At 46.0% G+C, this 27,528-nt stretch overlaps 1 protein-coding gene and 2 long non-coding RNA genes across 5 annotated transcripts in view; 2 read left to right on the forward strand and 1 right to left on the reverse strand.

Moving 5' to 3' along the window:
* Positions 1-4,181, forward strand: part of Scd3 (stearoyl-coenzyme A desaturase 3) — a 35,558-nt gene extending 31,377 nt beyond the window's left edge. Inside the window, 1 exon segment of the mRNA NM_001432549.1 lies at positions 1,771-4,181. Within this exon segment, the coding sequence (NP_001419478.1) occupies positions 1,771-1,970 (200 nt within the window). The 3' untranslated portion in view covers positions 1,971-4,181.
* Positions 4,182-4,871: 690 nt separating this feature from the next.
* On the reverse strand, positions 4,872-9,036 carry LOC134485240 (uncharacterized). Of its 2 annotated transcripts, none has more exons than XR_015653411.1 (3): positions 8,976-9,036; positions 7,566-7,704; positions 4,872-6,044 (listed from the first exon to the last, which is right to left on the reverse strand). It is a non-coding gene; the product is annotated as an uncharacterized LOC134485240 (long non-coding RNA). The 2 variants fall into 2 exon arrangements; XR_015653412.1 differs by having other exon boundaries at positions 8,816-9,036.
* A 395-nt stretch (positions 9,037-9,431) lies between these two features.
* Positions 9,432-22,801, forward strand: Scd-ps1 (stearoyl-CoA desaturase, pseudogene 1). 2 transcript variants are annotated; one of them, XR_015653414.1, is made up of 4 exons: positions 9,432-9,861; positions 11,160-11,272; positions 18,745-18,931; positions 22,530-22,801. It is a non-coding gene; the product is annotated as a stearoyl-CoA desaturase, pseudogene 1 (long non-coding RNA). The 2 variants fall into 2 exon arrangements; XR_015653413.1 differs by lacking the exons at positions 11,160-11,272; positions 22,530-22,801 and adding an exon at positions 20,345-20,619 and having other exon boundaries at positions 9,628-9,861.
* The last annotated feature ends 4,727 nt before the right edge of the window (positions 22,802-27,528 follow it).

Consider the following 27,528-nt stretch of genomic DNA (forward strand, 5'->3'; position numbering starts at 1 on the left):
TTCCATAAAATTTGGAACTTTTACTTGCTGGTGTTATCTAATCTACATTCCCGAATATTTTTGTCTGTGTACAAAGAAATTGTAAAAGGAAGTTAGGATTTTATCCTTTTTTCGGGAGAGGGGTGAGACAGGGTTTCTCTGTTTATCCCTGGCTGTCCTGGAACTCACTCTGTAGAACAGGCTGGCCTTGAACTTGACCGCCTCTGCCTCCCAAGCGCCAGGATTAAAGGTATGAGCCACCAATACCTGGCGATTTTTATTCTTCTTGAAGTCACAGTTTATATTTTTTCAATATTCAAATAAATAGTGTTACAAAGATAGCACGTTTTCATCCAAATACATAAAAAATTTCAGGAAAATATTTTGACTATCGATTTATTAAGGAATCTTTATTAGTATTCACGTGTGTGTCTGTGTGTGTGTGTGTCTGTGTGTGTGTGTGTGTGTGTGTGTGTGTGTGTGTGTTAGTCAGGGTTCTCTAGAATAAAAGAACTTAGAATATGAATATATATTATCTATATGTAATATATAATATATGTTAGAATGACTTAGAAGCTGTGTTCCAGCTTGTATGACAATGGCTGCCTATGAACAGAAGAGCCAAGAACCCAGTAGTCGCTCAGTCTAGAGGATGGAGGTCTCAGTTGCTCTTTCTTCTAGCTGGAGTCCTAAAGCAGCCGGTGAAGAGATAGACTTGCTAGGGCGGGTAAGAAGGAGCAGGTAGAGTGAGGAGTTTCCTTCCTTCCTTCCTTATGTCCTTATCTAGACTTCCAGCAGAGGTGTGGCCCAGGCTAGAGGTGTGTCTTCCCACCTCAAAGATCTGGACCAGAAGTGCACCTTCCAGTGTGAAATGACTTGAGGAAAAACTCCCTCGCTGGTGTGTGCAGTCATTTCAGACTTTCGGTTAATTCCAGATAGTCTCAATTTGACAGAAGAACCTTCACGGTGTGTGTGATTGTATGGCTACGCAGACTGATGTGAGGGGGCTGGTACATGCCACAGAGGACAACTTTTTAGTCAGTTCTAACCTTCCACTTTTATGTGGGTTCTTTGTATCGAACCTGATTCGCCGGACTGGCTCCAACAGTTTGAATATCTTGCAAAATGTTTATGTAAATATTGTGTTAAATATTCAGGTGTGTTTACTGTACAAGTAATTGTCGCTCAAAAAAATCAGAAATTTCAGAAAAAAAATATCAGATGAAGCAAGAAATCTTTATTAAAGGGGTTCTATTTTATCAGCATCCCCCTGCACCACCCTCCCGCACCAGGGAGAAACTCTGAGAAGCAGCAGCAAAGGCAGCCACTGTGAGGCCCAGTGGCTGAAGGAAGTCCCACCTTGGCTAGGTCCGGGTTCCTCTGATTTTGCCTTTTCTGTGGCAGCTGCCTCCACTGATGGTATTCCCACAAAGTACCATGAGGAAGGTGGCCTGATCTACTAATGGATATTTCCTCCTGGTTACATGCACACACTCAGGAGTCTACAGTATCGCAGAGCATACCGATGTAAAATATATCTCCCCAGAATAATCAAGCTTCTTATCCTGTTAGCCTTGGAAGCAAATTTCCTTCCAACATGCTTTCAAATGGTAAGGACCACCTGAGCCTCTCAGCTCACTGTTTCAGAGTGGAAGGCAGTGATTGGGTCAGCCATTCCCTCACCTGCAGTCCTGACTCTCCAAAGTCTGGGGAGCCCTCTGGGTAAGAGGTGTGCAGAGGAGGAAGTCACAATCGCTGAGCCCCTAACTCCTCTCCTTGCTTCTGTTGCAGGCGAGGGCTTCCACAACTACCATCACGCCTTCCCCTACGACTACTCTGCCAGTGAGTACCCCTGGCACATCAACTTCACCACGTTCTTCATCGACTGCATGGCTTTCCTAGGCCTGGCTTACGACCGGAAGAGGGTGTCCAAGGCCACTGTCTTAGCCAGGATTAAGAGAACTGGAGATGGGAGCCACAAGAGTGGCTGAGTTTGAAATCATTCTCTTCTGAAAGCCAGCTGGATGGGGGGTTGACAATGTTTAAATACTGAAAAGAAGCAGCCATGTTGTACAAAGTCCCATTTCAATACAGTATCCTAGTATATTCAATCTTAAAAGGCAGAAACTTTCTCTTATGTTCCTAAGCAGTTCTTCTGTTCTTAGTCTTGTATTCCAGGGATCATTTGGTTGCCTGATCCTTCTTATTACCTTACTGCTTTTCTAGGAGAGCTGAGCAATAGGACGGAACAGAACTTTGAAAAACACAGCAAATGTTTTAAATTAAAGGACCTGACCAATAGCACTCTTTCCTTGGTCTCTCTTGAGCCTCAAGGTAGCTGTCCAGCTAAAGCTCTGACCAGGGCTTCCTGGGTGTTCTCTGTTAACTCCCATCAGGCCACAGAAAAGACACACACACACACACACACACACACACACACACACACACACACACTACATACACATGCACCACCAAAAAGACAACAAGAAACTCTAACCTTTCCTTGGCACTGAGCTTGCGTTGCATTAAAATATCAGGGAGGTGAACTACCCTGCAGGTCAGGTGTTAAGCAGGGGTGATGTGACATGCAATGAGTTATAAAAATGTTCTTTCTGTGGTCAGACCTAGCTGCTTCCCAAGCGACAGGAAGCTGGTCACACAACATCCCTCCTTTCTGCCCTGAGCCCCAGAGCTTGGCAATGAAACTCTTCCCACTTCAAGACAGAGATGGACAGGTTGAAGGATAGTGTTGGTAGGCAGATTCTGAGATAACTTCTTCAGGAAAAAAAAATCTGTTCGGGTTGACGATTACCTCAGAAACAGTTTCAACGCTAGGTCCCGTTCTTAGTCCAATTTGCTCCTTGGGTTGATAAAATCCAGATTCCCAACACAGTATCTTGCTTATTGCCTCATTCCTTTTATGAAGTTTTACGTTCCTAGGTCAGTGAACCTTGGTTGTATATAATTGGTTTAATGAAACAGCCGGAAGAGGCAAGGCAGGCTGCTTAGGGAAGAGTTTCATTAACAGTCTTCCTCCATTATGGACGCAGTATTCAGCACACTGACTGGTCAGGCAATGTGTAGCAAGTCCAGGAGGTGGGTAATCAACACACTGATTCATGAGTAGATGGGAGACCCACTCCCTAGAAGGAGATTCACCCTCAGAAAGCCCGTGGCTGGGGGACAGTGAGATGGCTAAGCAGGGAAAGGGGCTTGCAGGAAAAGCCTGAGGACCTAAGGTCAATCCCGAGACTGTGTAAAAAGCTGAGTGTAGTAGTGCGTTTCTGTACTTCCAGCACTCCTGTGGAGAGATGGGAGGCATGAAAGGGAGAACAGTCTAGAAGTTTGCTGGCCAGTCAGCTGTGAGTATCTGGGCAAGAGAGATCCTGACTCAGAAACAAGGTAAAAGAACTGACTCTCAAAAGTTGTCCTGTGACCTGCACATGTATACCCCACATGTGTATATGTACCCCATATATACACACCACACACATGCGCACACACACACACACACACACACACACACACACACACAATGCTACTAATTTTTAAAAAACCCTGCAACTGTAGAGTTCCTAGTCATTAGTGGGGAAGCTATTATAGGTGTTTCTGTACTCAATGTATCCATCGAATCTATACTTAATGTATCCATCGAATCTATACTTAATGCATCCATCGAATCTATACTTAATGTATCCATCGAATCTATACTTAATGTATCCATCGAATCTATACTTAATGTATCCATCGAATCTATACTTAATATATCCATTCAATCGCCTTCTGAACAAATATGGTTTTGCCTGTAGATTTGTGTTATAGGACATTTGATCACACTGTGAACCCTGAGATTGTGCAATTTACTGTAAAAACCTATTTCTAGTTGTGCTGTGGCTCAGCTGTGGCACCCATGTTTAATCCAAAGAGTTTTCTGTAAGCAGGTTTAAATAAAGTGAACCATAGGTCAAGAGGCAGAGCAAGCAACCAGTTGACAGGGACTGAACATAGTGGGGGAAAAAGGAGAGTAAGAGAAAGTCAGGAGGGCAGATAGAGAGACACACAGGAAGTAGATGGGAGGGACATTCGGTGTGAGGGGATTTTGAGATGGTGTGGGGGACAGCTTGCTCTTTTAGGACGTTGATTATGGAGGAAGGTCAGCTGTGTGCTTTTTCTGCCTCTTTGAGTTAGCCAACTTTCACCGCAGCATCTGGCTCCTGAGTCTTTCTTGGTAAAAATTGAGCATTTGAAATTTTGTTAAAAAGCGACACTACACGCAGCTTCGGTCACTGGTTCTTTTTCAATGGTCAGCAGTAAACTCAGAGCCTCACATTTCATCTAACACTGAAAAGGTGTGACTGCTAAGGTGTGACCCTGTATGTGACATCAGTATCAAGTTTTCCAAAGATGGAGATTGTCAGAGAAGATGATGAAACAGAACATCAGATGCTAAGAGAAGGGCTATGAGGAACAAGAACACTGACTTCCAGGCAGGCCATGGCCTTTGACTTTTGAAGTTACAGCAGCTGTGATTATCTGCAAAAGATCTATCCATGATTGGGCCTGTCGCCATGACAACATGCCTAGGAGAGGGGCTCACGAGACTGTACCCTTCCCTGGGGGATATATGATCAGACACACTCTCACTCTCTCTCTCTCTCTCTCTCTCTCTCTCTCTCTCTCTCTCTCTCTCTCTCTTTCTCTCTCCCTCCCTTCCCTCCCCCCCCCCCCCGCAAAGCCACAGGTAAAGCATCTGGGAAGATGGCTCTGTGGTTAAGAACACTGCTGCTCTTCCAAAGGAAGAGAAATGGGAGAGAAAGGGACCAAAAAAGAACAGGAGCAGAACAAGAGAGGTCATGGGCAAACAGGGAAAGTCTGGCATGAGCACCTTGGTAATGGCTTGTGGACGAGTCAGTGGCTTTTTTTTTTCTTTATTAACTTGAGTATTTCTTATTTACATTTCGATTGTTATTCCCCTTCCCGGTTTCCGGGCCAACTTCCCCTAATCCCTCCCTCTCCCCTTCTATATGGGCTTCCCCCCCATCCTCCCCCCAATACTGCCCTCCCCCCAACAATCACGTTCACTGGGGGTTCAGTCTTAGCAGGACCAAGGGCTTCCCCTTCCCCTGGTGCTCTTACTAGGCTATTCATTGCTACCTATGAGGTTGGAGCCCAGGGTCAGTCCATGTATAGTCTTTGGGTAGTGGCTTAGTCCCTGGAAGCTCTAGTTGGTTGGCATTGTTGTTCATATGGGGTCTCAAGCTCCTTCAACCTCTTCCAGTCCTTTCTCTGATTCCTTCAACGGGGGTCCCGATCTCAGTTCAGTGGTTTGCTGCTGGCATTCGCCTCTGTATTTGCTGTATTCTGGCTGTTTCTCTCAGGAGAGATCTACATCCGGTTCCTGTCAGCCTGCACTTCTTTGCTTCATCCATCTTGTCTAATTGGATGGCTGTATATGTACGGGCCACATGTGGGGCAGGCTCTGAATGGGTGTTCCTTCTGCCTCTGTTTTAATCTTTGCCTCCCTATTCCCTGCCAAGGGTATTCTTGTTCCCCTTTTAAAGAAGGAGTGAAGCATTTGCATTTTGATCATCCGTCTTGAGTTTCATGTGTTCTGTGCATCTGAGTCAGTGGCTTTTAAAGTTATGTTCCTCAAAGAACATCATTTTCAACAGCGTTGGAAGACCAAGTGAGGCCTACAATCTTAATGTTGTTTAAAAGTTGAAATTCCACGATCTGGTTTATTTTCCTTCTCTCAGAGAATCTTGTTCTGTGAATGAAACTGTAAGGTGGTTTCACAAGGCATACTGTTTTGGCTTAGGGGTGAGATGGGAGTTTGAAGCTACAAGACTACACACATTCTGGCCCTGGGGAAGCATATTGGTGGTTTTCAACGTTGTTTGAGATGACTTCTGGAAAACACAGCATCTCCACAGATCACTCTGCTTGTTAGTGGTGTTGAAGATTCTTGAGAAAGGCAAATCAGATCCCACAGTCATTCTCTTCTGTGTGCCCATGGAACAGGCTCTGTTCCTTCATGCCTTCTCTGCCGTGACCAACCTCCACCTCTGAAAATGTAAGCCCATATTAATCCTTCCTCCATTGAGCTGTTTCTCACAGTTAATTGGTCACGTCACTGCAAAAAGTACTTATTACAGAGTCTGTTGTTTGATTGATTGAGACAGGGTCTCACTATGTATCCAAGGCTGGTCTTGAATTGGCAGAGATCCACTGCCTCTGCTTCCCCAGTGCTTGGGTTTATTACAGTATCTTAAACATAAAACCATGGCTGAGTTTTAACAGGGCTCAGTCTACCCTATTGCATTCTCAGCCCCTCAAGGGCTGCTGGGAAGTCTCACTGTGGCTAAACAGTCAGTGAGTGATGAAATGAACACATGTGCTTTGGTTCTGTCTTTGTTATAAAACATGGTAAATGCCACAGTGAGTATGAGTCCAATTTTGTGACCTATATTAACTTTCTGTGATGCAGGCAAAGACATATTTTGCTCAGTGAATTTGGAGCAAGGGACTCAGATAATAACCACAAGGTACAAGAAGTGGAGAGTGTGCCTTGGAGATGCTGGAGTCAAAAAGAACGTCCTCCTTGGGACAGTCAGGTTGTCCCACTCCACTTCCCTCCCGAGGCTTCTCTATCTGAGCTATAAAGTAGCAGGTGGGCTGTGCTGACTCCTGGTAGATCTGAGCCCACGTGAGGACTAGCCCAAAAAACCCCAACAAGGTTCTGGTTCTGAGTCATTTCTCATAGGAGGCAGTAGCATTTCTGGTCCGAAAAAGGAAAGTGGTTTCTTTAAAAATTGCCAGCAGAGGGCGCAAGAATGCTTGTAGGTCTTATGGTTTCTTAAAGAATTCTAGGTGACCTAGAAGACTCTCTCCTCCCCCACCTCACCCCCCTTTTTCTCCTAGTATAGCCATTTTAAATGATGTGGATTTTCACAAACCAAAATTAGCCACTTTAATGTGGACAATGCTACTGATCAGAATCGCAGTGCCACACAGTCCTGTGTGCTTGAGTTTTCAAACAGTCTGCTGGGCTGGATTCACCCGTGGGTGCAGTCAGAGCCCTGTTGATACCCAGGTCATAATATGCCCTACTGGGATCCTAGGGATTTTATCCAGTCCAGTTTCTTTCCCCATCCCCATTAAGAAATGGGTATAAGCTATGGTAACTAAGTCATTTACTTTTCTTCTAAAGTAAAAATGATTTTTAAAAAAATGAAAGTGAACAATTCTATGGTGCTAGCATATTCACAGTGCTGCAGAGCTGACACACATACTTTCAAAACATTCCCTTGGGCTGGAGGGGTGGCTCAGTGGTTCAGAGCACTGACTGCTCTTCTAGAGGTCCTGAGTTCAGTTCCCAGCAACCACATGGTGGCTCACAACCATCTGTAATGGGATCCAATGCCTGAATGCCTGAAGTCAGCTACAGTTTATTTATATATAATAATAAGTAAATCTTAGAAAGAAGGAAAGAAAGAAAGAAAGAAAAAGACTGCATTAAGAAAAGAAAATCCCCCTCACATCAAAGAGACATTATACATTGTCTCAACATTGACCCCTCTCCTCACCTTCCAGGTCCACTCCCCACCCCTGGCAACAGCCAGGTTCTCTTTTTCTCTGGACTTCAACTGCATGTTTCACAGAAACAGAAGCAATCGATCTGTGAGCTGCACATCTGGCTCTCTTCCTGAAGCATGTTTTGTACATCTGTTGACAGTGCAGCACCAATCAGTACCGGAATCCTTTCATTTTTCTTACCAGCACCCCATTGTGTCTGAACAATGCTCTTTATCTACTTCCTCAGGGCTGCTACGCGGGCTAGCTGGCCTGTGAACCACCCGACGGTCATCTGTTTCTCCCTACTACCTCGAGAGAAGAGCCCTGGGTTGCAGATGCCCTGCCACATCTGGCTTTTCCTGGATTCTGGAGGTCTGGAGCCAGGTCCTCAAGCTTGTCCCCCAAGGATTTTAGCCACTGAGCCAGCTCCCCAGCACAGCCCGTCTTTTTGTCCCGGGGAGCAGTCTCCTTCCTCCAGTTAACCCAATTCACAGCTATATTTGCGAACGTTCTGCAGTTGGCTTCTGCCGGGTCTACAGATTTTAAGATGTACAGCCACGGTGGGAAGGAATGGAGATCCCCCATAATTTTGGTCAAACTGTAAACAGATTTTCCTTTTCCTAATTCCTTGGGAGATACAGGTCTTTTTTTCCCCCTCCCGACTATTAATAAAATATGAATAAAACACCGGACAAATAAGTTTCCCTAATGGCTCGCATGGAAAGGTGTGGCAGGGAGGCGTTCCAGCCCTGTCAGCAGGAGCATGAGGTGATCCTGCGTCTTAAGTCAGGGAAGTGCCGGTCAGGGAGCCACCGGTTACCTCCTCTTGCCTTTTTTTTTTTTTTTTTTCAGTCCAGACCCTGGCATGTGTCAAGATGCCACCCACATTCAAGGTGGCTCTCGCCCTTCTCAGTTGGCCCATTTTGACACACTTAAAAAGTATATCTCTCTGCTGAGTCTTGATCCTGTCAAGCTAACTATTAAAGTTAATCACAGTGAGAAAGCTGAGGTGGCAAGTTTATGGCCCTGTGCACCTGGTCACACTGCTATGGGCATTGTGCACCATTACTGACTTGGTTGTGTAACGGGAGTGATCCTGTGTGATCCTGCAGGAATTCTTCATCTTTTCATGGGGACACCAATCTGTTTTTCACAGTGGTTGAACCACTTTCCACCCCCGCCAACAGTGTTTAAGCGCACTCCTGATGTTGCCTCTTTACATTATCAAAACTGTCTCAGGAACCGTCTCCAGACTCCTTACCCAGGAGGTACAGGCTGGGAGAAGCCACCTTTTTGCAGTTTAAGGCTGTTTACAGGAGATCACTCCAGAGTCACTAAGGCACATTCACCACTTCTACTCGAAGATCTATAAACTTTTGTCCTAGAGATTTCCACTCGGCCTCACACAGAACCCCACTTACAAAGCTGGGGCCTGAGGCAGAAGGAAGCAGCTGCGCTCAAATGCTTCGGTCTGGCGAGTCTTCCGAGGCTTGCACAGTCGCACTCAGCCCCGCCTCCGCTCCCACGCCCTGTCTCTGCCCAGGCAAGCCTGGGGGGCGGGAGCCTAGAGTCGGAGGAGACAAAGGGAGAGGCGTGCGGTCCCTCCCGGGGTTACTCCCGGTCAGCACCCGCCTACAGGGTTACTCGCGTTCACTCGGCCCACAGCGCCTGACCCTGCGCAGCCAATCAGCGGCTTCTCTGCGGCTCTGCCTGAGCCCGATCCAATCAGGAGGCGCCGCCCTTGCAGACTGCACTTTTTAGTTGCCATCCTGGATGGCTAGGGAGGACTACCTACGTGTTCAGTTTCTCTCTGTCTTTGGGACGGAAATGCTGAGCAGTGGTCTCTGTGTGGCCCGCCCTCTCATGAGTCATAGGGCAATAGGGTTGGGCCTCAAGAGCTCGGGTGTCAGCTCTGAACTACTTCTACCACAGACTGGATGGTGTGACCATGACCAAGCCTTTTGATAACTCCACTTGACACTTTACTCTCTTAGAAGTATGGAGTAGCCTCCTCAGAGGGCGGGGCCTGCACAAAATGAATCTTCCAGGGATCTTTCAATAGCTGCGCCCCTTATTCCATAGCCTACTGCTGCAGCCTGCTGCTGGGTACAAACACCTCTCTGCTTCCGCCCTCTTTTGCTCAAACGAAACAAACAAAACCACTTCAAAATTCTACCCAGGACTTCAGGAATCTCCCAAAAGTCCCGGTGTCCTGAAGGCACAGACACAAGTAATGGACCCAAAAGAAGCCAATGCCTACTGATTCCTGGCGGAGTCCTTACCTGGCAGAGTCTACCCATAGACTAAGTATGGAGTGTACATGCACCTTTGTCATTGTGTGTGTGTGTGTGTGTGTGTGTGTGTGTGTGTGTGTGTGTGTGTAGTGCTGCAGGGTTGATAGCATTCAGAGTTGGTGGGAAGGCCAGAGAACTACAACTGAACCCTTGGTTCAAAACCCATTGCCATTTTTCCCTCTTATGTTCCTGGGAAAATAGGTAGGCAGGATAGATGGAGTTGTGAGTAGTCATTGCCACCAGTCTCTCCTGTGTTAATTTCTCCATTGCCCAAGCATTCACCATGTGTCAGGGTTGAATTCACCCTTAGTGCCGAACTAGATACTGTTTTCCAGAATGAAATCTCGTGTCCCCATGGCCACAGGAGAGACCCAGCGGCCAGTGGAAGAGAAGACAAGGAGAAAAAGGGGGGGAAGGAGGGAAAAGAGGAGGTGGCATAGGAGACAGCAGACGGAACTGAGCCGTTGACAATGGTTGGATAAGGTAGCATCAAATAGTCTTTGACCAGTGAGGAAGCCAGAACTGACAAATGTATCAAACTTTCTTTTTTGAGAAAAGATTGTTTCATGTGTATGGGTGTTTCAATGCCTGGTGCCCTCAGAGGCCAGATGAGGGTATAGAGCCCCCTGGACTAGAGTTACAAACAATTGTGAGCCACCGTGCGGGTGCTGGGAATCGAACCTAGGACCTCTGGAAGAGCAGCCAATGCTCTTAATCACTGATCCATCTCTTCATCCTCACATACTATTTTCTCAAGGGGAAAGATGAGGACAGGATTTGGGCCCATGTTAGGATCACCTGTGTTGCTCTCAAGAGCACATGGCTCTGACCTGGCCAAGGCCTGCTCTTTTGTCTCCTCCCTTCTTCCATCCTCTCTGCCTGGAACCACCTAGGCCAGCTACCTCTGTGCACCTTGCCCCTTTCGGCAGGAGAAGAAGGTGTACTAGGAAATGAAAGACTCAGACATCCAATGCCTTTAAATCCATACCTCTGAGAAACAGCCCACATGGTGAGGCTGAGCCTGGACAGCCTCTGTGTGTTTGTGTGGTGTGTGTGTGTGTGTGTGTGTGTGTGTGTGTATGTGTATGTATGTGTGCACATACACATACATACATATACACATACATATACACATGCATATATATACACATACACACATATATACACATACATGTATATATACATATACATATATACACATACACACATACACATATATACATATATACACACACACACATATACATGTGTGTGTGTGTGTGTGTGTGTGTGTGTGTGTGTGTGTGTGTGTGTGTGTATAATATATAACAGGACAGGTTTCGGGGGCAGCACCTGACCTGTTTCACAGCTCCACACTTGGAAGCAGAAATCCAGCTTCAGTCCTGGAAGTCCTGAATTCTACTCCGTCCACGGTCTCAGCTCTGGTAAGTTCTGGGCATCTGAGAGCCAGAATACTTGCAAGAGGAGAAAGAGTTTCTAAGCAATGACTCTGGTCAGTGGGTGTAGGCTTTAAAAACATGGGACCCGCTGATATACTGGTGGCTAAAGTGAGCTCAAGCTCTTGGAAAAATTCGAGATGCTTCTTAGTGGAGCTCTCTATGAACCAAATCACTTACATCAGATAGGGCAGTGGTCATGGGAATATTTGAGCTTGACAGGACTGATCAATATTTGACTCCAAAATGAGCTATACAGTAATATCCTGTGAAGTAAAAGAGGTAGGACCAAAGGCTCCATTGTGGGACAGAGTTTTGTTGTGGTAGTTTTGAGATCAGCTCTCCACAACACAAAATTGCCATGCTTTGTTTTGTGGTATAATTAGAATGTCTCTAGTCGGGGGTTGGGGGTTGAGCTCAGTGATAGAGTGCTTGCCTAGCAAGCACAAGGCCCTGGGTTCGGTCCTCAGCTGGGGGGGTAGGAGGGAGAATGTCTCTAGTCATGCACGGAACAGTTTAGTAAATAGTGTGTGTGGCCTACAGGTCAGGCAGGAGTGAGCCTTCCAGTTCCAGCTTATGGCACTTCAGGACCCCAGTAGTCCTTAGAGATTGGCTGGGACAATATTGAAATGGATGCACCGGGACATATTTGGGACCCATAAGGAGAAAACAAAGATGAGGGATACAATATCCAATGAGGGATGCTCTGAAGCATAATTTCACTCTCTATAGCCAACATGCATTTAACATAATACAACTGTGAGAGTTTATGTTAAAAAACTGGAAAGGGGGGCTGGGGATTTAGCTCAGCGGTAGAGCGCTTACCTAGGAAGCGCAAGGCCCTGGGTTCAGTCCCCAGCTCCGAAAAAAAGAACCAAAAAAAAAAAAACTGGAAAGGATAAAAAAAATTATTTATAAATGTTTTTCTTGTGCTGGAGAGATGCTCAGCCATTAAAGGCTAGACTCACAGCCAAAAATAGGAGTTGGGTTTCCAGCACCCACAGCTGCCTCTCCAGCCATGCAGTGTGTGTGTGTGTTTGTGTGTATGTATGTGTATGTGTGTGTATGTGTGTATGTATGTATATGTGCATGTGTGTGTATGTGTGGGTATGTGTGTAAGTGTGTATATGTATGTATATGTGCATGTGTGTGTGTATGTGTGGGTATGTGTGTGTATGTGTGTATGTATGTATGTGTGTATGTGTGGGTATGTATAGGTATGTGTGTGTATATGTATGTATTTATGTGTATATGTATATGTGTATGTATGTATATGTATGTATATATGTATGTATGTATGTGTCTATGTGTATGTATATATGTGTTTATATGTATATATGTATGTGTATATGTATGTGTGTATGTGTGTATATGTATGTGGGTGTATGTATGTGTATGTGTGTATGTATGTGTGTGTGTGTATGTGTGTGTACGTATGTATTTGTGTATGTCTATGTATGTATGTATGTGTGTGTCTGTGTGTGTGTGCACGTGCGCCTTAATTTGCATTTACCTAATTACCTCATTGTTAACATTTTAAAAAATTGTTCCTGGAAAGGAAGGCTACCCATCTTCCAAGTTGGGTTTTATTGTTGTTCTTGTATCTTGTTTTGAGGAGGGGGTAGGAGGAGGTAGGAAGGGATAGGATGGGGTAGGAAGAGGTAGAAGAGGGTTGGATAGGGTAGGTGAGGATAGAATGGGGTAGGAGGTGGTTGGAGGTGGTTGGAGAAGGTAGGAGGGGGTAGGAGGGAGTAGGGTGGGGTAGGAGGTGGTAGGAGGAGGTAGGAGGAGGTAGGAGGGGGTAAGGGAGTAGAAGGGGGGAGGAGGAGTTAGGAGGAGGTAAGAAGAGGTTGGAGGAGGTAGGAGGCAGGAAGAGGAAGTAGGAGGGGGTAGGGGGTAGCATTGCAACCATGTCTGACTCTGTAATTCGATTGCTCAGGAGCTGGGTGATAGGACACACTGACTGTGAACTCATGATCATCCTGCCTCTGGTTCCACAGTGCAGAGAACACCTCCAGGTTTAAGTTATTTTATGACAGATCTGGAAACTATCAAAAATCATGGTGTTTACCAGAAATCCCAGTAGTCAGGAGGCTAGGATGATGAGATTCTGAGATGCAAGTCAGATAATGTAAGGCCTCATCTAGTCACAAAAACAGATGAGTTCCCTGCATCATGTAAAGCATATGATAAATACAGCCCCTTCCTCTGCTTTCTGCCCCCGTGACTAAGGTAAACCAAGCATATAGTCTCACTGAACATTCTGTTCTTAGTTGGATTTTAGTTCACTAGGACTTTCCCTTCCAGCTAACTCTTCTTCACTTGGGTACTGAAGCAGGACCTGTGTTTGTAGGACATTCTGTCCCGACCCACATGGAGAACATAGGTTCCCTTGCTGCCAAGCAAGCAGCTACTCTCTGCCGACGTTCTGCTCCCTCTTCTGACAGCTTTCTAGCTCCTAGATGACCACCAGGACCACCACATCACAAAGCCTCTCTCTGGGGGTGGGGGCTAAAGAATGAAGGAGAGAAATTAGAAAAGATTTTCTAACAATGGAGAGAAGACATCCGTCCTGAAATGAGAGAAGATATCTGTGACCCCAGCTACCAGGATGAGGAGGGGCCCCCACCCAAGCTGGCGTACATCTAGAGGAACATCACCCTCATGGCCCTGCTGCACATGGGAGCCCTGTATGGGATCACACTGGTCCCCTCCTCCAAGGTCTACACCTGCCTCTTCAGTGAGCAGCTCCCCTTGTCTTGAGCCAATGCTCCTGGTCTTTCCTTTTCTTTAATGAGGTCCACTCTGACACAGGTCAGCAGCCATGTTTTGTATAGAATTCTCCATCCTTTTCCCTTTGGATCCTGAGGGATTGGCTGGACTTGAAACAGAGCCTAGTTGGATGCAAAAGTGTCAGTTCTGGGCGCCCCTTAGCATGGATGCTGGGGCCATACACGTGTTGTCTTGAAGGAACAGACATGAGAAGAGACAGCAACAGTCCCTGAACAAGCTTTTCTGTGTGAGTTCTTGCTTGTCTGCCTGTCCTGTCCCTTCCAGTCACAAGAGAAGTAGGCCCTCTCTTGCCAGGTACTGGGCCAGGAGCTTTATGGACTACACATTGAGCCCAGTCAGGGGGCAAAACAAAGGAAGATTATACAGGAGAAAACAGAAGAGGCTCATCCATATGACTATTCAAACCTTACCCTCTGTCTAGATGAGGCTGGTTTGCCTGGGAGGAAGATGATACAGGCTCCTAGACAACTCAAGTGCACAGGTGCATGGCTCCTCCCTCTACTCTCTGCAGGTCTCTGGGGTGCAGCACTGAATCAGATTGCAGAGTGTCTCATGTTCCATTCCCCATCTGGCCTGTTGCCTTCATCCCTCCCAGCGGTATGGATACTACGCTAGTCTTCACAGTCCCCAACACACAGTCCTTTGGCAGACATTACAAACCTCGAGCAGCCTAACCTTAGGGCTATTGGACTGAGGGAGACAGTGTGGTCCCTGACGTGCCTTAGCTCAGGCCCTCAGGGATTCACAGACCTGGGCTGAGAGAAGTGCTGCCCTTGACATCGACAGATGAGCTTCTCGGGTAGTGTCCCTTGTGACCCCTGTGAAGCCTGAGCCAGGGAGAGAGGGCCCAATCCTAGTAGATGCAGGGGTTAGTCCTCAGGAAGGCACTGGGAGGTTCTCTAGAGCAGTGTCAGCAGCAGCAGTGGGCACCCTCTCTTGGAGAGTAGTGGTAGCAAAAAGCTAGTTGGCCAGGAGTTGTCTCCATCTTCCCCAGTCCTCTTAGGTCCCATAAGTGGTGACATCTGGACTCTGGAGCTTCAGCTTGGAAGTTTTTCAAGTGTCTTCGGGAAAATGCAATGGGAGCCTTTCCTGCCTCAAGATCCTGCCCCTCAGGTTGGGAATATCTTGCTCTTCTTTCACATGGCATCCCCCCCACACACATTGGCATTCCACTCCCATATATAGTGGGGTAGCTTGTCGGTAGGTCAGAGACAGTCATCCTGTTGAAGCAGCTGGATGTCTCTCTTCTTCCACCGCGAACCCCGGGCGTGAGTTCCGAATACTGAACCCAGAGCGTACATTCCTCTGTAGACCATGGATTCTCCTCTCTCCTCCTCCCTAGAAGGAAAGTCTTCAAATAGTTTCTGCTCCTGCTAGCTTCCTTGCCTTGGGCCCTCCTTGTAGGCCTCATTCAGTTCAGATCTCGCCCCAAACTGTGTTTGGCAAGCCTCAGGTATCAATGCAAGAGTGAAATGACATCCCAAAGCCAAGGTTGGGCTTTCTCTCTTTTTGGTATCTTTTCATTAGTAACCCGTTATTTTTTGGCCTGGGGGTGGGTGGGGCATAGGGTTACTTGAACAATGTGTGAGCTCTCAAACCTTAAAGTTCTGTAGCCTTTGCATAGCCACTGTTTCCAGCTGCCCCTTGGAGTACTGGATATAGTTTTTTGTTTGATTAGTTGGTTGGTTTTGTTTTTTGGTTTTTTTTCCCCAAGGTCTCCACTTTTGTGTTCACGCTACCCATCAGAGGAACAGATGGCTCCCCTCAGTGCCTCCCTTTCCCATCATGGACTGTGCAACCTCCTGAGCTGCAGACATTGGGTCAGTGAGGTAGGACAACGAAGGGTATACTCTGCTGTCAGGAAGTAGATGCTAGAGCTGGAGCCGGAACACATCGATTGGTGCCAGAAACACTAGCTGCAAACCACGATTCTATTTTTAAAAATCCTGTGCTCCTAGAAAAACATACCACTTACATCATGCATTTCCTCAACTTTGATGTCATAATAGAGCCTAACCTATTTAAGGTATAGTTGGGGAAGGTTAAGCCCCTGTGGAACTATGACTTTCTACAGGGCCGGCTATCCCTAATAGAGCCGTCCTTCTATGGCTACAGTAATGGATGATACTGTGTTGGCTGCCAAATTGTCTCTGCTCCGCATTTCATGCACCCCTCCCCACTTGGGTCTCTTCTATTTGGGCAGTGCCCAGATTGATCTGGCTACTGTTTTGAGAGCACCCGTGTCTATGGGTCCTTAAGCACTGTGGGAGTCACTGATGGCCTCCAACACCTTAGAGAAAATTAGCTTAGCTCAGAGGACACAGGACTTGGCACAGTGCTCCCCACAAGGACAATGGCTCAAACCCTACTCCCTGTCCTACCTCCTCAGTACCTGGACCTCCTTAGCCTATTTCCACTTCTGGGTGGAGAGTCTATGAGGGGTTGGTACTGTATTCAAGTGATGGAAGTTTTTCAGTCATAGAGAGCAAGGCATCCCTGAGACAGAAACGCCCTAGTGGGACAGAGGCAAATAAACTCCTAGGCCTTCGGCTGGTTACTGAGTAAGAGCATGGCTTCTTTGCTTATATCCCTCCTTCATGTTATTTATGTAGCAACATCAGCTTGTACACTTAAAGTTCGTCAGAGAGATGATGGGGGTCTCTCTGCCCACATGTTATCACTTCAGCCAATCAGTAAAGACTTGACTATCTCTCTGTTCAGACAGCAGCCTGGTCTCCTCTCTGGTCAGTTCTCTTACCCATAAGTCCAAGACTTGTGAATGTCCTGCCTGTCTGTCCATATATTTGGCGATGTCTTGATTCCATTGCTTTGGTGTCAAAAGGTTCTGCTTCTCTTCATAACCCTAGGATTCATGAGAAATCAGATCCCCATGCCAAGCCTTACCAAGACACAACGGGGCATCAGAAATGGTGTCCTAATATTCTTAACAGATGAACTTTGCAGTTGGTGACCTCCACTGTCTTCCCTTGCAGTGTGTGTGTTATATATATTTTCTGGCCTGGGCATCACAGCCAGAGCTCATCGCCTTCAGAGCCACAGAACTTACAAGGCTCGGCTGCCCCTGAGGCTCTTCCTCATCATGGCCAACACCGTGGCTCTCCAGATGTGTGTGTCACATCTACTGATGATCCGGGACACAGAAGAAGGAGTCAAAGCCCTGAGAGTAGCCAGCAGGGCAGCCATTGCCTTTCCCACTCTTCTGTGGTCACCTGAAGAACATGCTTGGTTCTGAGATTCACAGAACATGAGATAACTTAAGAGTCACTGGGTAGGGAAACTCGTGGAGAGGCTCTCTAGTTACTATTGGGACGTTTTTTGGCCAGATTCCTATGCTTTCACACAGTGTGACTGATGTGGTCTTTCAGCAAAAAAGGCCATCACACATTAGTCAAGCACTGACCCCGGCTTCCTAGACCATCAATAAACATTAAACCTACACTTTGTGACACCTATCGTAAGTTCCCAGTGCAATGGGACTGCAAAGGTGCAGACCCAAGGACTCTTGCTCCAGATAATAAATGCAAACATTTCTAATAGCCACAACTTCTTTGCAGGCACCATGCTAGCGTTTGACACAGATGAACTCATTAAGTCTCTATGATGTCCTAGGAGGTGGATACTGTCATTATCTCTCATTTCAGATGATGAAATTATGTTAATGGGCAGTTTCATAGACCGGTGTTGGGCTACCAGCTGCGGCTGCCAAGCTGACGAAGGGGGGGTTTGAAGCTGTCTGAGGCATTGTAACACAGAAGGAAGGGAATGGAGAATGGAGCTTCCCTGGATATCAGGCTGTAGCAACTATAGCTTGTCATGTGGAGCTCATTGTGAAAATAGAGGAAAGCAGGAAACAAAATTTTCTTGCACGGTAACATTGGAAGTTCTCGACATGGGTCTATAATCATCTCTGTCCTGGCAGCTTATACCCTGATTTCTCCTGATCTCTTTGTGGGGCAAAAGGAAGAGGGTGATATTATTGGTGCATAATTAAAGGTTTAGAAAGAGTCTCACATAAGACGTCCTTAGGAAATGTGCCTGAGCTCATAAGTTACATGCTGGTCTTGTTACTGGTTGAGTAACCTGTCATTATGAAGGTATCAAGATAAAGCTTCCTATATCTGGATTCACAGACCAACACTCCAGGCCCCAAGCCCGCCTGCTTCACAATCCCTGTATTCAAGGATGAGGCCTTCCATTAGGACCCTGTCCTTGCCTGAAGGCCTACTGTTCTTTGCTAATGAAAATGAGGGTTGTAATTCACTGCTGCCCTTCTCTGTACCCCACAATCTCAGGGAGCAACAGTGCTATTCCTGAGTCTGAGACTGTAAGTTGCTTTTCCCTGAAAGCTTTTGGGACAAGTGTGTAGGAAAGGGTGCCCTGCGCCAAGGCCTCCTTGGGGAGACAAAGTCGTAGGACTCTGTAAATTTGACTGAGAGTCTCAGGCCCTTGCAGACATCTAGATCCTTGCATTTGCCTTGGAGAACATCTCTTTTCTTTCTTTTTTTTTTTTTTTTGGTTCTTTTTTTCGGAGCTGGGGACCGAACCCAGGGCCTTGCGCTTCCTAGGTAAGCGCTCTACCACTGAGCTAAATCCCCAGTCCTGAGAACAACTCTTTTCAATACTGGGTTCCTCTTGTCTGTTTCCAGAATGATCACCACGCCCACCACAAGTTCTCAGAGACACACGCCGACCCTCACAATTCCCGCCGTGGCTTTTTCTTCTCTCCCTCATGGGTTGGCTACTTGTGCGCAAACACCCGGCTGTCAAAGAGAAGGGCGGAAAGCTGGACATGTCTGACCTAAAAGCTGAGAAGCTGGTGATGTTCCAGAGGAGGTGAGTGGGGGATGGGGGTGGAACCTGGGGTTTAGGGACCCCACCTTTTCTCTTATAACTTGAAAATAAAAGCTGAGAGATTTCAGGGCTTGTATGTTTAAGATCACCACTTCAAACTCATTTTAATGGCTCAGAGGCTATAAAGAGATTTCATTGTTTTGTTCAGTTCATGCCCTTTGAGCAATTTTCATGGATGCTATTAAATGCAATTTGATTTAACTATCACTAATCTAACTAAAGTAGGCAAAGACATAAAAGTGAATATAGCCAAGTCTTTCCCCTCAAGGAATTTCTAGCCTGTTGAGGTGGAGAGACTAGGGAAGTGTAAAATAATCATGATACAAGGCAGGGTGTACAGAATATGGTCCCTAAGAGGTACAGGGGGGGAAAGTTGGCTCAGTGGAAATACAAAGAAAGGGTATTAAAAAGAAAAAGAAAAACTACACGAGGGCTGGAGAAATGGCTCAGTGGTTAAGAGCACTGACAGTTCTTCCAGAGGTCATGAGTTCAATTCCCAGCAACCACATGGTGGCTCACAACCATCTGTAACGGGATCTGATGCCCTCTTCTGGTGTGTCTGAAGACAGCTACTGTGTACTTACATACATAAAATAAATAAATAGATCTTTAAAAAGAAACTACGAGATCATCAGATGCAATAGAGTCCCTTGAAATGAGGGTTTCATGGTCTGGAGGAGGATAGAGAACGGAGCAAGGCCTCCAGAGGGATGGAGACCTTCAGATGATGAAGGACACCCAGGAGGCCTCCTGGGTAGAAAGCAGAGGAAAGATTAAGAAGTGGTGGGAAGAAATGCAGTCAGGACATGCCACACCGTCTGTGCCAAGGACCTTATCAGGCAAAAAGAAAGGAAAAAAGAAACTCAGAAGCACATGGACAGCAGCCCAGAGAGCAGAACTGGCTTTGAGTTTGTGACTTGTGTAAGTAACATGGTCTTGTGCGCTGTGGAAAAGAACAACAGATTTCTTGTCAGGCGACAGGCAGTCCTATACTTGATACACTGGTTTCTAGTGATGTGATCCTAGGAAAGGCATTTAATGCATCCTATTGCCTTGTTTAAAAATATGCATTCTAAAGATTTATTTATTATATTTATATATTTATATATTTATTTATTTATATACTTATAAATATATATTTATTATTTATTTATTTATAATCGAACTCAGTACCTCTGGAAGAGCAGTCAGTGCTCTTAACCGCTGAGCCATCTCTCCAGCCCAAGGCCATGCATTCTAAAGATCACCTACCCCAGTCTCTCCTGATGGTTTCTGTCCTTGCCCTTCCCCCATGCCTACAGTGTTAGGAGGGAAGCTCGGGACAGTATGAGAGTGGACACTTCAGGTACATGTGGGAATGGCTTCTCCAGACTCAGTGTAGATCTCCCCACGTAGGTACTACAAGCCTGGTATCCTGCTCATGTGCTTCATCCTGCCCATGCTGGTGCCCTGGTACTGCTGGGGTGAAACTTTTCTACACAGTTTTTATGTTGCCACCTTACTGAGATACACTGTAGTGCTCAACACCACCTGGCTGGTGAACAGCGCCGCCCACCTCTATGGATATCGCCCCTGTGACGAGACCATTAAGACCCAAGATAATGTGCTAACTTCGGTGGAAATGCTGGATAAGCCACTGGCACAACCACATTCAATCATCTACAAGTTAGGTATTTTTTGTTAGAAACCTGAAAAACAGAATACGATTTATTTGTTTTAAGTCGGGACTCACTCTGTAACCCAGGCTGGTCTCAAAGTTGCAATAGCGTCCCTGCCTCAGTCACCAAAATGCCGGAATTGCGGGTATGAATCATCGAATGTGGCTCCTAAATTTGTTTTTAATGATGATTTGCGTCTTAGTTCTTCTATCTTAAAACCAAGGTCTAGTAGCTGAGTACAAAGCCAGTCTGGTCTACACAGCAAGTCTCAGGCCAGCCAGGGCTACACAGAGAGATCCTGTCTCTAAAAATAACATCAGCAAAAAGCTAAATCAATTACGTATTTTTAAAAACGAAACATATATGAAAGTCAAAATGCCTGTTTCGAAAAAAAGAAAACGAAAAGGTGAAAAACACCAGGTCCAAAACAGTCTCCAAATGGTGTATATATTAGGCCTTTTTAAAGACAGGGTTTCACTATATAGCCATGGCTGTTCTGGAACTTGCTGTGTAGATCAAACTGGCCTCAAACTCACAAAGGTTCACTGGTATCAGCCTCCCAAGTGCTGTGATTAAAGGCATGGGCCACAATTCCCAACCTATAATAAGCCCTGTTAACTGTGTCATTCTCCTGTCTCCTCCTGGTTGACTAGTGTCTCACTTCAGTTAGGAAATGAATGAATCCAACATCAGGGGCTGTAGGATAGACAGCAAGCCCAGTGTTTTGCATCTAATCTTGCTACAGAGAATGCAGAAAGAGTAATTCTGACTTAGCTCCCTCGAGTCTAAGTGCGCCATCTTGAATATATTTCCCTCTTCATCTCTCTGCCCTAGTTTTTCTAAATCAGATGCCTTCTTCTACCTCTGACCATGTTCTTACTTCGATCCTCCTGAAATAAATTACTCGAACTCGACAATTACAAGATCTCCGTAGACTGCTGTGGCCTGGCGTGGGTTCTGTTCTGTAACTGGATGTGTAGTGAGCCTCCTCAACTCGTGTCCCCATGCTTGGTTGTCCAGAGTGGCTGATGGACTCTTGCTTTACCCAATCGACTTCTTTCTTATCTCTTCTTCTGTCTGCTTGTCTCACCCTTGGGTCTTCTCCAGCTATTTCCTGCCAGTCCGGTTTTATTTTGTTTTCTTGGCATCTTGAATTACCTTCCCTACTGTCTTATGCTCCTGTTGTCTGTGAAAGTTGATCTCTGAAGATTTCTTGTTTTGATGCAGTTAGAAGGACTCTCCAAAGTCAAAGGGAGGAGGATCTCTTTTGAGTTCAAGGCCAACCTGGTCTACAAAGCAAGTTCAGGACAGCCAAGGCTCTGTTACACAGAGAAACCCTGTCTCCAAAAACAAAGGAATCTCCAAGAATTTCCAGAGTGGATCTGACTTATCAGTACCTCTCTCACCCAAAATCAAAGATAAAAGCAGCCCGCTGTGAGCTGCTAATAACTTAGGGAACTCCAGATCTTAGGCATCCCTTCCTTCACCACTGCTGCCTTTTCTCTTGGAACCTCCCACATTTACAGATACCAACACCATCTTCATAAGAAGCACACACCCCATCACATCCCACCAGAAAGCATGCAGATAGACACAGACAGTAGGGTCTTGGGTCAGTACCTATGTTTGCTCTCCCAAGATGAAGCATTTTGCCAATAGTCTAATCTTCTCTCATCTAGTTATCACAATAGAAACATCCTTTCCAAAACAGCCCCCCTACCCCATCAATAAGTGAGGTTGTTCAATACAGTTAAGATGCTCAGAGGCTTCTTGTTTCCTCCGGGTAGAAGACACTGGGGTCATCTATTCGGTTAACAGCAGCACAGTTCTCTGTGGTTCAAGGTACCTTGCAGGTAAGAGGTGTGCAGAGGAGGAAGCCACAATCGCTGAGCCCCTAACTCCTCTCCTTGCTTCTGTTGCAGGCGAGGGCTTCAACAGCTACCATCACGCCTTCCCCTATGACTACTCTGCCAGTGAGTACCGCTGGCACATCAACTTCACCACGTTCTTCATCGACTGCATAGCTCTCCTGGGCCTGGCTTATGACCGGAAGAGGGTGTCCAAGGCCGCTGTCTTAGCCAGGACTAAGAGAACGGGGACAAAAGCTGCAAGAGTGGCTGAGATCCTGTTCCAAATGTCACCTGGACAGAAGCTTAATGTTCTGCTGATAACTATAGAAATGACCTTTAACCCACTCCTGTACAGCACTCTTCTTTTTTTCTTGAGACGGGATTTCTCTGTGTAGTCCTGGATATCCTGGAACTCACTCTGAAGACCAGGTTGGCCTTGAACTCAGAGATCTATCTCTGCCTTCTGAGTGCAGGGAGTAAAGTCATGCACCACAGCTCAGCTGTGTACATCACTTTAAAACATGCTTAAGTATCAAAAGGCAATACCTCTCCTTTAGGATGCTAAACTGATACAGTTGTCTTTTCACCCCATCCTGTCTCTGTATCCCTCTCATCCTGTCTCGGGTTCATGCTGACCTTCAAAAGTCCTTTCCTGTCTGCCTCTAAGAGTTTAGCATCCTTCAGATAGTCTTTGCCTCGGAAAACTCTCACTGAAGTGGTCTGTACTTCAGGGTAGGTGGCTTAATCTGGAGATGTAACAACATGTGCGTAATGCATCTTAGTCATCATGACCCGTGGTGTGCTAGATAGGAGAGGGGAAAGTTACTTGAGAGAGTTTGGAAAGCGGGCGAAAAGTAATGGGAAAGAATTACCATGCCAGGTATGATCCTTGAGCAGGGATGGGGCTACAGGGAATGAGTTATAAGGAAGTGTCTCTCTGATCAGACCCAGCTGCTCCCTCCACATAGCATCCTTCCTTTCTGCCCTGAGCCCCAGAGCTTGGCAATGTCAGAACACAGCAGTAAATCAGACATCTAAATAGTCCTTAGATTAAGGATCTAAACAACAACAACAAAAACAAACAACAAAAACCCATGCATATAGTAAGACAAAGTGGTTCCAGCTAGGAAAAGAGTTTGCCTTTCAGTTATAACAGGATCTCTTGTTTCATAGAACAAGAGGGATTAAGGGAGGGTGTGTCCAGGTCCCTGAGAACACTGCTCGCCCAGCATCCTTGGCTACTAGGCTATGCCATCTTTAGGACATTGGACGGCCTCTGACAGCATTAAGATGGTGGTGGGATTCCCAAACTCCCAAAGCAAGAAGGGGTTTAAAAGGGTTGGACAGCAGAACTGGTGGTGACCTAACTATTTGATTGTGGTTCTAATTCTCTCTATTTCAAAACGTACCTGGGCCGCCTTTTCCTCCGATCTCAAGGCAGAGCTGGAGAGGTTGAAGGGCAGTGTTGGTAGGAAGCTTCTCAGAAGTAACTTCCTGAAAAAGGGGACTCTACAAGATACCTAGGGGACTGTCAATTTCCTGAGCAGGAACTCAGTGTGCTACTGAGACAGTCTCTCTAAATTGCTTCTTGGATTGATAAGATCCAGGCTTCTGCCAACAGTGTTATCCCTCCTTTCCCATTCCCCTTGCTCTGAGGCATCCTTCCCTGTAGGACTGTCTGGCGTCAGGACAGGAACCTCTGAATCACCTTCATTCTGCCTACCTGGGTCCTCTCTTCTTTCTCCATTCTCCTGTGGTTTGTTCTGTTTCTGGACTTTTTTTCCTCTCCCTGGACAGGAAGACTCTGGCGTTGACCCAGAGCCCTGAGGGTGCACATCCTGGCAGTTCCCCTCCTGTAGACACAACATCATGGAGTTATTCTTGTCTGGTGGCCTCCTTCCCAGGCCTCCAGATCCTCTCCCCATCCACCTCTGGGGCTTCTAGCACCTTGATGACCGCAGACAAACTCTTATCTACCAAACTGTTCTAGTGATATTGCAAGCCCAGAAATTTTCTTTCTTAAAAGCCTTGATGAATCCAAATCTGATGGTGTAGCCATGGAGCAGGTACCTGAAAGGTAACGGGAGGAACCTTGACTTTGGTATGACATTCCGTTCTCTGCACACTCCTCTCCCCACTGCGGATGGCCTTGCTTCTTGAGTGACTTGCAGGAAGATCGTGGGGTTGAGGTCAACCTCAACTACATAGTGAGACCCTGTCTCAAAAATTAAAGAAACAAGGCGAGGCAAGGCATAGAATGAAAGACAACATGTATTTAAACTGTGTATATCATAGGAAATGAGGTTTAGAATATAAAAGAAACTCCTACATGTCATCGGTAAGAAGATAAATAGTCCACTTCTAAACTAACAAAAGTGTTGGGCCTCACATCTCTGCAAAGCAGAAACAGAAATAGCCAATAATTACATAAAAGGCACTCCACATCAGCAGACAACAACGGAATAAATCAGAAACACAGCGAGTTAGTACCCCGTACCCGCTAGAATGGCTATAATTATAATAATAATTAAACAACAACAACAACAACAACAAAAAAAAAACAAGTGTTGCTGGGGATTCAGAAAAAATGGAAACTCATTAAGAGGAATCTAAGATGGTTTAGCTACTTTGAGGAAAACATCGGCCATTCTTGAGAAAGTTAAAATATAAGGTACCGTGTAGCCCAGTAATTCTGCTCTTTGGTATATAACCAAGGAAATGGAAACCCTTGTACATAAATGTTCACTCCCGCAGTATGGAATCACCCAACACGAGACCACACAAATATTCCACTCAAAACTGAAAACCCAGTGTAGTATATCCATATGCTAGCGTTTTGTTCATAAAAAAGAAAGAAGTCTGATACATAGCAAAACATGGGAGCCCAGACACTGTTCTGAGGCCAGGCGATCAGACACAGAAGTCAGGATGTTGTATAATTCCTTTTATGTGAAATGTCCTAAATATACAAATCCAGAGTCACCTAACAGCCTGAAAGCTGTGGGCAGCAGAGCAACAAGAGGAAGTAGGCACAGTTTGAGGGGGGGCTGGTGAAACTGTTCAAATGTTAAATTGCTCTGTCGGTTACATAGCTTAATCACAGAGCCTGTATGAGGGGAAAAAAATCTCTTGTATTTTTATTGTTGTTACCATAAAACTATGGTTGAAAACAGTTGAAACTCAAACCGAAATCAATAAGGTGTTGGTTAATTTCAAGTTTTTGTTTGTTTGTTCTTTTGTTTGCTTTTAGAGACAGGGTTTCTCTGCATTGCTCTGGCTGTCCCAGAGTTCACTATGTAGACCAGGCTGACCTCAAACTCAAGAGATCTGCCCACTTCTGCCTCCCAAGGGCTGGGATTAAAGGTGTGAACTTCCACCACCTGGAAAGTTCAAGTTTTTCATTGAGACAAGCATGCTGTATTCTCACCATCCCAAAAAGTAAGCTCTTCAGTCTCAGATTTTACAGTGACTCAGGAGAAAAGCAAGTCTCCCCGCTACACCTAATTACAGTAGTGGAAAGAAACCCAGAGTCAACATGGGTCTAAAAGGCTTATGCCAATACAAACACACAGATTAGAGTTTCTTATGAGTCGGAGATTCACATTCTGAGTCCACTAGATTGAAGATACAATCATAACACCCATGACAGCATTTCTCTGCCTGGATGCTGCCGGCTAGAAGGGCTCTCATCTGACTGTATTAGCAAGTGCTGTGATGGCCTGACCGTAAGGACACCAGCACAACCTGTAAGGGAACTATCTTTTTAAAAAGATATTTTATTTGTATTTTCTGTGTGTGTGTGTGCTGCCTGCATATGTGGCATCAAATCCCCTAAAACAAATTATAGATGTTTGTGAGCCACCATATGGGTTCTGGGAATTGAACCTGGGTCCCTTGGAAGAGCATCCAGCGCTTTTAGCTGAGCCCTCTCTCCAGTTTCCGTAACAGGTCATCTCAGCCACACTCGATTTTAAGAATTGTCCTTAAACCACAGGATTGAACCTCCTATTGTTCTAGTTTTCCTACCATACTTTATCCTCCTGTCCAGGTCCGAGCTCTTCAGAAACATCTACTGGAAACACCTCTCTGTACCTAAAGTCGATAGTCAGTGATGTGAGGCAGAGATCTCTCACGACTTTATGTCTCCGTGACAAACTATGGGAAATGACACAGGGTCCAATTCAACCTAGAGTTGGCCCACAGTTTCTGTGGTTTTAGCCAAGTGCTGATTCTTCAACGCTGACCTTGGGGCAAATGCCACAGACTCCAGGATCAGAATTGAGACTATTCTGGGATTGCTAAGGGCAGTTGCCCCCACCCCTTCCATGGGCTACTCAGGGCTTCTTCAAGCTACAGAGCGCTCCTAAGGAGCAGTGTGTGGTGTGCTGACTCAGCTGGCTGTGGGCTCAGGTGAAGGCCTGGTCAGAAAAGACAAAAGAACCCTTTCCCCCTGTGTTTCTCACACAGCAGAGAGTAGTCCAAGCCAGGCTATAACAAGCATCAGCATCTGGAGAAGGGAGGGAGGGTCACGTGTATTTCCATGCTTAACCAATGTCACAATAGAAAATGTAGAAGCAACCCAAAGTGTGCAATTCAATGCATTTTGTACAACCACGATATTATGTAACCACTGTTTTCTCCAAAACGTTTTCTTTTTTCTTTTTGGAGTTTTTCCAGGACAGGGTTTCTTTGTGTAGCCTTGGCTGTCTTAGAACTAACTCTGTAAACCAGGCTGGCCTTAAATTCACAGAGATCCACCTTCCTCTCTGCCTCCCTAGAGGCCCGGGCCACCACAGCCCTCTAAAACAACTCATCCCCCAAAACTCTTTTTTTTTTTTCGGAGCTGGGGACCGAACCCAGAGCCTTACGCTCGCTAGGCAAGCGCTCTAACGCTGAGCTAAATCCCCAACCCCCCCCCCCAAAACTCTTATAACCATTCGCCAATGACACCTAATCTTACCAGCCACAAGCCGACCTTTTCCCATCCTAGCAAAAAACAATGTGCTGTACTCACTTTGTACGGCATAGATATGGAAATAGACAACTGATAACCTGTGTGTGCTGCCCCACT

Source organism: Rattus norvegicus, chromosome 1 (assembly GCF_021556685.1).
Source record: "Rattus norvegicus strain SHRSP/BbbUtx chromosome 1, alternate assembly SHRSP_T2T, whole genome shotgun sequence".
In the NCBI taxonomy this organism is placed as follows: Eukaryota; Metazoa; Chordata; class Mammalia; order Rodentia; family Muridae; genus Rattus; species Rattus norvegicus.